Source organism: Orcinus orca, chromosome 9 (genome assembly GCF_937001465.1).
Source record: "Orcinus orca chromosome 9, mOrcOrc1.1, whole genome shotgun sequence".
Classification (NCBI taxonomy): Eukaryota; Metazoa; Chordata; class Mammalia; order Artiodactyla; family Delphinidae; genus Orcinus; species Orcinus orca.
In genome coordinates, this window is record NC_064567.1 from 5,052,991 (window position 1) to 5,065,525 (window position 12,535).

Genomic DNA, 12,535 nt, shown 5'->3' on the forward strand with positions numbered 1-12,535 from the left:
ATAATATATATATGTTTTATCTGTTTATTAATGGGATTTAATCACCTGTTAAAAATAATCCCCAACTAGAAACCTGCCCTTTTAACCATATTATTAGTTTTTTAAAAATGGTAGTTGTATTGACACAGTCAATAGAAAAAAAAAAGTGAAATGCTAACTTTCTAAACTTGAATGGAAGGATGAATATGTATTCATCCTTGGATGAATATTTACCAAGCACTGAACGGAGAACTTAGATTTTATCATTTTAACTGATCCTTTATTTAGTGCTCTGCAGGCTTCAAATTGTTTTACTAGTAATGTACAAAGACTTTTGAATATCTTCGTAGCCCCACCTTTGAGTGTTGCTTTTCCAGGTTTCATAAGGATATTTCTTTATCCTTTGCTCCCTTCCAGCGATGTGCATTTTGTAAGCACCTTGGAGCCACTATCAAATGCTGTGAAGAGAAATGTGCCCAGATGTACCATTATCCTTGTGCTGCTGGAGCCGGCACCTTTCAGGATTTCAGTCACTTCTTCCTTCTTTGTCCAGAGCACATTGACCAAGCTCCTGAAAGATGTAAGTTTACTACAGATATATTTAAAAACATTTATCAGTGTATTTACTTAAAATAACAAATGTTTAAGTTCCCTAAGTGTTATTCTACTTGTGGTAAAAGGCAACATTACATAATCTTGATAATCTGAGAGATCTTCACAAGAGATCCTTGGGTGGGGTGAGGGGGCAGGGGGAGGAATCTGTTACCAACAATATCACTGAAGTTATATCCAGAGAATTATTTCCTCAAAAATTCAAAGATAGTTTGCATGTTTTTTATTCTTATTTAAAAAATTTAAGTACTGTAGAAAGGTAAACTTGCTGAGTATATGGTATTTTAATATGTACTATGAAAGTAGGTCATTTAAAAAATTAAACAGTGTATTTAATTCAGTGTTTTTTACACTAAAAAGACTACCCAGTTGGAGATTTAGAAGATGGTTCATTCAGATGTTATTTCAGGATGTATATTGATAGGATCACCAAACACTTGAAAATCTTGGAAAATGTCCTAGTAGTCATAATAGAAATCTCGTTAATGCTTCTTCTTGATTCATCTGTCTTGGTTATAATTATCTATAATCCTCAGTTGTCTTTTTTTTTTTTTCTTTTCCAAACAGTATTTTATAATTAGGTGAAAAGGTTTAAGTGTTTGAAATATATGTTATACAGAAAATTATAACTCTTTCCTATCCTTATTAAATAGAGATCTTACTTTTTTCCTAGTATATGGATTTCCAATGAGCATGCATGATTTGAGATCTTTTTTCCCTAGTAAATTGAATTTCCAATCTGCTTGTGAAATCTCTTTGATGCCTTCTTTATTCAGTCTTTTTTTATGTCATCTCTTAGTTACCTAATTGTTAGCTTTTACCTGTATTCTTAGCAATGTCAGTAAAGGCTTTTTTCCTATCTTTTCCAGCTTTGTGAAACATAAATATAGCTACTTCAGGCTTAAAGTAATCTCAAACACAGATTTCATAATCATCATTTTTCTCTGTTCAGTACCATGATTTTATCTTTAGTTGAAGTTATTTTGTGTCTACATGTATAATCATGTTGCCCTTAATCACTATACAGACGTAAATTATAGGTAAGGCAAACTGAAATGTCACATTGTATTTAGGCTAATAAGGGATTTAAAGTTTTAAAAATGCTTTGGATTACACACTGTTAAATCTGGGAGAAGAAGACAACACTCATGCACAGCTACTGTAATGGGTGTTATTTATTTTAAGGCCTCATATAGTGAATTCCTTCACTAAGTACACAGACTACGATGTGAATCATCAGAGCTGATTGTATTCTGGGTGGTATAACACACTTTTCCAATTGAATAAAACAACTGTGGGTGTGTTTAACAATTTAAATTTTATTCAGCCTTTTGTGTGTGGTCGTGATTTAGACCTCAGTAAACAACATGCAAACTTTTCTATGACTATGTTTCTAATGTGAGAAATTCTATTACTTATTGGCAGTACTACTTTCTTTTGCAGACTCTGTTCACATAATGTATATGATTTATATACATTTATTTGTTAGGGATCATAAATTGTTTTATAAAATAATGAAGTGTAAGAACTGAGGTGAGATGATTTGTTACCATTTATCATGAATATAGTGAAAGGTTCATGCTGGCAACATAAAGCTAAAAGATACACTGAAATTACTGGTACCTTGCCTTGTTCCAAAGTAGACTTACGGAGACTTACACAAATACATGAACAGTAGGATAAAGTAAGACTAAAAATAAGCAAGAAAATTTGGCCAGTGGGAAGGGAAAATAAGGATAGGATAAATGGGAGGGTAATACGGTGAGGCTGATACCCAAAATAAATGTGTATTTCCCAGGCCTATGCCACAAATCTGGCTCCAGAGCTTTCCAGCAGTCAGCATGAAGAAGGGCATATGAACAGTTGCCTGATTTGTAGTAATAATAATTCACTTGATACTGACACTGTATGTACACTATATATGGTAGTGAGAAACTGTCTTCAAGTAGCTGTCTTGCAGTATAAACAACAAACCCCACTGGGCAATTTCTTATAACAGCCCTTAAAATAAGTCAGTGGTATAAAACCAAAGCCCAGTTGAGTAAATTCTATTCCCTGGGGATCCTAAACAATGCAGTCTAAATACCCAGCTTCCTGAGCATCTGTTTTAATCCAAGGATGTAGAGAGTACTGCAGATAGACTATATTGCAGTAATATACAAGACTACGTAATAGTCTTATAAAATCTTTCATTTGTATATTTAGCTGTTCTAATTGTATGTCATAGCACAAAGCACTTTTTATGTTTTAAAAATGGGGATATCTTAAATGACAGTGTTATTATGAAGGTTAAATGACAATGAAAATCATGTAGCATTGTACCATATATTATGAATTGCTGTACTGAAAGGTAGTTATTTTAGCTCTTATCTAAGTAATGTGTTTGCATTGAGTATAATACTTGATGCTGCTGGCTAAGAACAGAGCGGTATGCTGTGATAGTTACCTGAGTTAGGAGTAAGATTGACATCTTTTTATGAAAGTTGAAAAATCTAACAAAAACATGGACCTCATTAGAAAAAAACATCCCAGCAAAAAGAGCGCGTCTGTGAGCACGACCAGCATTTTCATCAGAAAACAATTTTGGGGTGCTTTGTCTTCGAAAAATGCCAGTCATGGCTCTAACCTTATTTTCACGACGATGCAAGTATACACTAACCTTGCCTGGAAACTTTACGCTAAATATCCATCTAAGGGACATAGCCACATATACTTCCTGAGTAGTATTTTCCCTCTCATGGAAGGCTGAATGGCAGAAAGCCAGCCATGCAAGGTCAGAGGAAAGAACATTCCAGGCTGAGTGAACAACTACTGCGCAGGCCTTGAGGCAGGAGCATGGCGTGATTGTGGAATAGACAGCTAGTCACTGTGTCTGGAACTTAGTGTCTGCCAGGTGGGTAGTAGAGACCACATCAAGGCGAACAAAGAAAAAAAAAATCATGTAGGCCTTGTAAACAAGGGAAGGGGTTTGGATTTTATTCTGTCTTCAGTGAGAAGCCTTTGCAAGGTTTAAACCTGGGAATGCTACATCTCTTAATCCACTCCCCCTCCCCCAGCGTATTTACTTTCATCACTCAGCTTTTTCTTCCTTTACTTCATTTAAACTTTTAACTCCTACCTCATTTTCTTAGTTGTCTGGTCTCTCTTGACACCAAGTCCTGCTACTTTTCTGTTACCTTAAATTCTGTCAGCCCCCTGACCTTTCTTTCTTACCTACCTGCCTACTCTGTGGGCCAGCCTCTCTGGACAACATCCATGATTTACTTCTTCTTTCTAGAGATTCCATTTTGATAGGCAAATCACCTTGCAGAGTGTCCTGCCAGCGATGGAAACATAGATCACGGAAGTTGTAATGTCGATGGAAGTTACAAAGCTATGCTGATTTAGTCCTTTTAAAATTCACTGATAATAATCTGACTTGAGACTGTGCTCTTCACCTGGTTCTCTTCTTATGTGCTGTCTAGCCTTTCTTAAGCAGTAGTCTCACCTTCCAAATTGACCATGTTTAAGGATCTATGATAAGCTTCCATCTAATTTAAGCTCCATGTTTTTGCCTTTTCCTCCATTTCTTCTCGTCACAGCTGTCACTTAGGAAGAAGTGACCTGTCCAAAGCTTATTCTCTGTTTCTGCTGCTCTTTTCTTGCTTTCCCTACATCATTTAGCTTCTTCCTGCTATGCCTGTGCTGGCACTTTTCCTTTGCACTTTTATTCTTCACCTTCTTTGCCCTTCCAGTGGGCATCAGTATTGATTAGTAGTAAAGAATATGATCTTTGGAGCCAAATTAACCTGGATTTTACTCCTGTCCTCTCTTAAATTGTCTTTATCTTTAGTCTTTCACTCAATCTATTTTGCTTTCCCTACTGCTTAAAGAAAATTTTCACTTAGTCGTTTGATTATTGCTTCAAGCTTAACGCCCCTTTGGCTTTCAGACATATATGTATGTATATGTACATATACTTATGTCTGACATGACACTTAAGCCATCCAGTAATGTCATCTTCTTAATGCATGCCCTCCAAAAGGCTGTTTTAGTATTTCTACATATTTCTGTATGTTCGCCCAGATCAGAAAAATGGTTGGGACCAAGTTTTTTCTATTATTATTTTTATATAATGCATAGTAAATGTTTTTGGACTGAATATATCACATGGATTTTTTTTGCCCAATTTATTAAATGATGCATACTAATCATACAACATGACAGTATTGTCATCAAGGAATTGGTGGAAACTGTCATAGAATAAAAAGTAATCTCTGCTATAGTGATACACAGAGTTACCTTGTTGCAGAATGAGCTTTGCTGTATAAAACAGTGCTGTGCAATAGAAATATGATGTGAGCAATATATGTAATTTTAATTTTTCTAGTGGTCATGTTAAAATTTTTTATTTGAAATTAATTTTAAAAATACATACTTAACCCAATATATCCAAAATGTTAATATTTCAACTTGTAATTAATAAAATTTTTGAGATAGTGACATTAATATTTTTTTCCTATTAAGTCTTTGGAATTCGGAGTGTGTTTTATATGTATAGCACATCTCAATTTGGACTAATCACATTTCCATTGTGCAATAGCTACATGTGACTAGTAGCTACCATGGCAAGTTGAAGTGGCAGAGTAGCAAACTCTAGAAAGTTTCACAGAAGTATTTAGATAGTGTTCCTGGCAAATTACAATAGAAAGATGTAATCTGATAGAGTCCAGTACTTGCCCCAGTTTCTGTAAGTTTTGAGGGTAGGCAAAAATCAAAGATTAGTTTTTAAATGTACTTAGCTTGAATGAGTAAATATGGAACTCTCTTTTAGTATTAAGAAAACTACTTTGCTCTGTTTTTCCATTTTTATTTAAAAAAATGAACTAATACATGTAATTTCATTTTTAGAATTAATGCTTTCTTCTAAATGCCTGTCATTTAAAGAGCCACTTAAAAATGATTTTAGAAGCAACTCCTTTGCTTAAAATATAAGAATTGATTTGTGCTAGGCAACTGAGGATATGAAGTTGAAAAAGACAAGGTTACTACCCTTCAAGGGTTCACGGTATTGTGTTATAATTAATTGATGATTTAACAGTTTCTTCTAAGCATATGGGGAAAGGAATAATCAACAACTAAATGGGCATTTAGGTGTGGTAACATTAGATAGTCAGGGTTTATGTCTGAGCAAGAGTTTTAAAGGCCTCTTTCGAATGGGCTAGTGGTACAACAAAGGAACAAAATTACAGGCAGAAGGAACAGAATGTGTACAAGTACACAAAGGTTGAGCAGTCTGTTGCGTTAACGTGCACAGCAGACCGCTTGATCTGACCAGGAAATAGTGAATGTTCTGAGATTCAGTTGGAAAAGGAGACAATCCCCCCCCACTCCTTTTTTTGCCTCAAACTAGAAATTTTTGATTTTTTTATTTTAAGGCAAGAAAGGAGGTGTTGATAAAGTTGTAATTTGCGCAGGGCGTAACACTTAGAAAATTGCTCTGGATCTTTAGCTGATTTAGGGAGGAGGTCAGAGCCCTAAGCCAGCATTCCATTCAGAAGATAACTGCAGTGACCAAGACAAAGTGTGATGGACTGAACTGTACAAACAGATGGAAGAGGATACATAAAAAGTTTACTCAGTAAGAACTGGTATCCAATTGGATGTGTTGGGTCAGGGAGTAGTTAAGGGTCAATAGTGACACTAAAGTTTCTTTACCCAGCAGGTCGAGAAAGAAGGGAGAGGTTTAGGTTTAAAAAAAGTTCTAGAGGGGGCTTCCCTGGTGGCGCAGTGGTTGAGAATCAGCCTGCCAATGCAGGGGACACGGGTTCGATCCCTGGTCCAGGAAGATCCCACGTGCCACGGAGCAGCTAGGCCCGTGCGCCACAACTACTGAGCCCGCGTGCCGCAGCTATTGAGGCCCGCGCGCCTAGAGCCCGTGCTCCGCAATGAGGGAGGCCACAGCAATGGGAGGCCCGCTCACCACAATGAAGAGTAGCCCCACTCTCCCCAACTGGAGAAAACCTGCGTGCAGCAACAAAGACCCAACGCAGCCAAAAATAAATAAATTTATTAAAAAAAAAAAAAAAAAGAGTTTTAGAGGAGTTGAGTTTGAGTATTTTTAGAACACCTGGCTATTGAGGGTCCAGTAAGACTTGAAAATAACATTTTGAGGTTCAGAAAGAAGTTTGGGTCTGGTGATAGAGATCTGGGAATTGTGGTGGTGTTTTATGATATAGGAATTGATGTGATTACAAAGAAAAACCATGGGGAATTAGAAAAGATGGAAGAGGATGAAATCCTAAGAGACTCCATCATTTAGAGGGCTTGTGGAGGCACAAAAGCCAGCACAGCAGGAGGAGATTGGGGGCATGGGAAGCCTAAGGAGAAATCTGGAGAAAGCTGCCATCATAGAAGTCAATCAAGGTAGGAAATTTCAGTGTGGGCGTAGATGTAAACGCTGCAGATGGCAAATAAGGTAAGACCTAAAAAGTAACCACGGGATTTCATAGGCCACTGGTAGCCTCATTAAAGTAGCTTCAGATGAACAGTGGGTGAGGAGCCGCCAGGGGCCCAGCTTACAGTCTAGATGCATCCTAGGGCCTGTTTGTGTTCTGCCCTCAAACTGCAAATGGTTTTTTTTTTTTTTTTTACCATTTTAAAAGGATTCTAAAATAAAAACAAAAACTCTGTATGCCAAAGACTTCTATGGCCCACAAAACCAATTCTTGGTGTAAGGAAAAGGAATAGATTATTACTCTGTTTCAAGATACTTGACTGGGGAAAGAAAGCAGGTAGAAAGGGCTTATAGCCAGAGAGGACTGACCAAATCTTCAGAAAGCGAAAGAGGAAAAAAAAAAAATCGTATGTACAATTTAAAACGGTCCTAGGACAATCAGCTAATCAGACCATTTAGTTGAGAACATAAGTGTCAGTTACAGACATATTTGTGTATATCATCCAATTGGTATGATTTTAGAATACATTCTTTTCCTTATTATATTGTAATATGCATGTGTTTGTATACTTGGCAAGCCAGTTTATCCTGACATTTATTTTTTATTTTAGATGGTACAAGAACTGTTAAAAAGTGCCATTCCTTTTAATCCACATTTAGCGATAGACGATGTCCATAATTTTTTTACAACTGGCAATTAATATAGATGAATATAGAATTAGTATATGAAGTATTATATTTGTGTATGAATATGTAGCTTCCATCTTTAATGTTCTCCCTCATATATTTTCCAGTATTAAAAAACCCTTATTTGACTTGAATAAAAATTAGTGTTTATACATAAGAAGCATCTTAATCTAATTGATATTAACATTTCTTAATTTTGTCTCTGATTTTGTTAATTTCAAAACCTATTTAACACTCAAATAAAAATGTTTATTTTTGCACTTGCAAAGCGCCTCTCAGTTGATATTTTCCTTTTTGGTTCTTTTCAGCAAGCATATATTGAACATTAACTAGGTGCCCAGCATATCACTGGTATTAGGGATATAAAATTAAATAAGAACTGCTTATGGTCTCAAGTAGATGTAGGTACAAATCATTGCAAAACTATATGATTAAATTTAATGTGATTAAATTTAGATTAAAGATATTATAATGTTTTAATGGAGACCTTATTCTGATTGGATATCAGTTCAATGTGGATAATTTCAAGTGTCTGAAAGATTTACCATGAAAATTCCCTTCAAGTGATTTTTAAACTGTAAAGCCAGAAAAATATTAAATTCTTATACAACAATTTCGTTGTTTTACTGTTAATTGTAGCAAAGGAAGATGCAAACTGTGCAGTGTGCGACAGCCCGGGAGACCTCTTAGATCAGTTCTTTTGTACTACTTGTGGTCAGCACTATCATGGAATGTGCCTGGATATAGCGGTTACTCCATTAAAACGTGCAGGTTGGCAATGTCCTGAGTGCAAAGTGTGCCAGAACTGCAAGTAAGTTTTAATTTCAACTCAAAGGTGTGTATTGAGTTTAAGAGAGACCCTATTATTAGGTACTAAAGGTTTGTGTAATATGATAAAGGTTGTTCATACTGCAGCTATATTCATTCACACTGACTTCATCATGTCTTTAGAAATTGCTAGATATTTATTAACATATTTCTTTGAAATAAGTCTGAACAAAAACTAATTTTAATAATTTAAATTCCTCTGGTTGCCTAAAAAGCTAGCTTAAGTTTGCCAGCAATTTTAAATGAATGATATTAACAATTAAAAATAAATAAGCATTAGAAAAAAAAGCACCTTTTTTTCTGAGGGAGACTGGGGAGGAGATTTAATAGGAAAATAAACCTCTAACTATGGAAAGTAGTTATGAGAGTGAACCAAAGAATCAGTGATAAGTTTCAATTTCTATTCCAGGAAGAACAATTTATACTAAGTCTACTGTTTAAAAAGAAATCTGTATCTATCTGAAAGGCAGTTACTTTCACCATAATTCTGAAACAAAGTATTGTATGGCATTTAAATGTTTGTAATGGGATTATCTTTTCCTATTTGTTTTATTCCATCCTTTGGTCATTTCTCCAGTCTTTTCTGTGATTATTTTTTTCTCATGCTACTAATTAATTAGCATGATAATTTGGGGATGTTACCTGCATCTACAGCAGTCTTCAAATTGTTTACAGGCTGAGGACTTTTGTAATCAGGAGAAATGATGCCCACCACTGCCATGTTCAGTCTGTTTTATTTGTAATTTAATTTGATAACAATAAGCATCAATATCTTAGAATTATGTGGAATAAATAGGACCACGTGCTTTTATATTTTGGTAAAAATTAAAGAAAATATCAGTAAATATTTATTTGATACCTCATATCTGTGCCTGGCTTCTTCTTGAGAAGGAGTAAGAGAACTTGAAGAAAGAGTGCTTTTCCTCCAAGATCTTTCCATGTAGCTAAAGAGACAAAATGTGCAATTTTATATGTAGAATTTATTAAATTAAATAAGAAATTACTGGAGGCCAATTAACCCATCTTCCTTTTTACTTCTGTTTATCACCAGGTTTTATTCAGCGGTTCCTCTCTCAGCTCTTCTTCTTGAATTCCCTAGTTTTTCTTTTCCCCTCCTCTTGAATTAAATTCTTAGTATCTGAGAGGGACTAACAGCCAAGAATCAAGGCTGAGATCATGGACAGGACAGGGGCCCAATCTTTGGGGCAGAAGAGTGTTTAGGGGAAGATTTTAGGTTTTCAATTATAATTCTTAATAATTATAACAAGATTATTATTCTTATATCTATTTATTTAGCACTTATTGCTTAATGGATATTCTTAGCTCTTCAGCCAGAATTATATTTAATTCTCACAGTAATCTTTGATTATCATTCACATTTTGTACCTGAAATTAAGAGGACTAAGTCTAAGTTATTCAGGAGTCACACAGCTAGAAAAACAGAAGTCTGAACACAGTTGTAGGTCTGATCCAAATTTGATCCTCTTTTTATTATATGACAGTGTCTTCCAACTCACCATGCCAAGATTTGTTCCTTTCCGTGCAGCATCACCTATCAGTTACAGCTCCTTCCCAAAAAACGGATGGGCATGGGATGTTTAAGAAGTAAAGATCAGTGTCATTCATCTTGCCTTAACCCCTCCTTCTTTGCAGGAACCCTAAAATGACTAAAACGGGTTCACCATAGGTGGGCGTTCAGTAAGGATAATCCTTTAGGGACCTTTGGAAGATTTCTGTCTCATCCTCTAGAGGGTTAACTCTGTCATTATCTGTGCATAGACCAAACAGAGACGGAGGGTATTTATGAACTGGGCAGTTCCCAGGACAGATTCTTTTCATGATTACTTATGTTACAAACATAAGTTTAAAGATAAGGCATCATTAATGCTATCTTATTTTTTAGACAATCGGGAGAAGATAGCAAGATGCTAGTGTGTGATACGTGTGACAAAGGGTATCATACTTTTTGTCTTCAACCAGTTATGAAATCAGTACCAACCAATGGCTGGAAATGCAAAGTAAGTTGTTTATTTTTTTAAGAAAAAAAATCTGTATGTTTTTTATATAGAGCAGACAAATCGGATACCTATTCAAATCTATATTACCTTCAACTTAAAAACTTTATTGATGTATAATTGATATACAGTAAACTGCACACATTTAAAGTCTATAATTTAATTTGACGTTTTCACTCATGAAACCATTATCACCTTCAAGATAATGAACATATTCATCACCCCTAGAAGTTTCCTGGTGCCCCTTGAGATTTCCTCCTTTCTGACTGTTCACTGCCGTACTCCCTTCTGTCTTCCAGGCAATCTGCTTTCTCTCACCATAGATTAGTTTGCATTTTCTAGAACTTTATATAAGTGATGTCGGATAGTATATACCCTTTTCTTTTTTGCAGGGGGTGGTGGTTTAAAGTCAACATAAATATTTTGAGAGTCACGCATATTGTTGCACATGCCAGTAGTGATTTCTTTTTATTGCTTAATAGTTGAAGTACCACAATTTGTTTATTGAATCACCTGTTGGTGAACATTTGGGTTGCTGACAATTTTAGGCTGTTATAAAAAATGCTGCTATGAACCTGTTAACTAACAAGTGTATGGTGCTTCATGGCTTAGAAATTGTGTTTTAGTGATTCATCTTTAATCTTTGAAACTCTATGAAATAGGTAGTATCCTTATAGGCGGACACTGAAACAGATGTATTTTTAAAATCTATTAATTTAAAATCCAGAAATAAAGCAGATAACATTTTGATCAGATTGGCTTTTAGATGATTTTACCTTGATTTTATATGTGTGTATGTATTTATGTATAAACTTGTATTAAATATTTGGAATCATATCATATATGCATATGTATATGTATATTGTTCCTTCCCCATGGTAGCTTTAGTAAGTGCTTACTGACTTAGATATCTGGTTTTTTGGATGCTGTGTAAAGTTTCTTTGGGGTTTTGAGAGTTAGGATCTATAGACATTTTTCCACTTCTTTTATATTACTGATAAAGATATCAGTCTTTCTGCTTGGTGGGATGCTTTTAAGATGTATTTTCAGCTATTTTAAATTTTTTCTGGGTTTTCTTTTAGTCAGTGTTTCTCCCCCTTTCCATCTATTTTGGTATTTGCATCTTTGTGACCTTGAGGTATTCCATTCTGGCCTCTCTAAACTTCCTGAGGAATTTATTGAGGCTCTGTTGCCTGCATCTCTAAACCCTGTAGGTTGGCTGACACCTCAACCTACTGGGCAGAGTTAGTATAGTACCAGGTAAACAACAGCAAATTTTAGAATTGTCTGTCCTTGGAAGCACAAAATATTTAAATTCTTAAAGTGAAAGTAGAAGGTAAGAATAACTCAAGTTTTACCTTCAATTCCCAACTGACTGAATAAAACTAATTTTTTTTTTCCTGTTAGGAAGATGTTTACAAACAATATTTACTGTGACTTTTCTTTGAATGTTCTCTAGAATGAGTCAGTCATAAAAGTAGTTAATTTGCTTCCTTTGAAATCTATACAGGTAAACTAATAAATTCTAGATTAAGAACTGGTGAGGGACTAGTGATTAAGTGAATTGCCGAGGTTTACTAATTTGCAGAGGCAGAACAGAGACTAAAATTCAGGTTTCCTGTCTTACATTGTAATGTTTTATCCAATATATTATGCTCCCTGTGCTATCATACTATACTTAATTAACAGTGCTTTTGTCCCTAGACTAATTAAGGAATATTTCTTAATCTAATTTTCATCTGTATTAGGATTTGGATCCTAGGAAACTAAAGACTCTAGATCCATGGGCCATCTCTACAGAACCCCCAGGCTGAGTTTTATTTTTTTAATTATTATTATAATCTTAATTTCACAGAATAGACATGAAGCTAGGCATAAACTTCTTTAATCTATGGTAATTACACTGTCTTAACTTAGAAAATAAATAATTTAATCTAACAAATAATTTTTTTTGAATTTTATTTATTTTCTTATACAG

General features: G+C 34.9%; 1 protein-coding gene across 21 annotated transcripts in view; it reads left to right on the top strand.

Annotated features, from left to right (window-relative positions):
• The window catches only part of KMT2C (lysine methyltransferase 2C), a 288,150-nt gene that overhangs the window by 160,061 nt on the left and 115,554 nt on the right, over positions 1-12,535 (top strand). For all 21 annotated transcript variants that reach the window (XR_007479396.1, XM_033408301.2, XM_033408303.2 and 18 more), the window contains 3 exons: positions 397-559; positions 8,354-8,525; positions 10,446-10,560. Coding sequence is in view for 20 of the 21 variants with exons in the window: in XM_033408301.2 (XP_033264192.2) it covers positions 397-559; positions 8,354-8,525; positions 10,446-10,560 (450 nt within the window). In the remaining variant the exon portion in view is untranslated. The remainder of the gene's footprint in view (positions 1-396; positions 560-8,353; positions 8,526-10,445; positions 10,561-12,535) is intronic.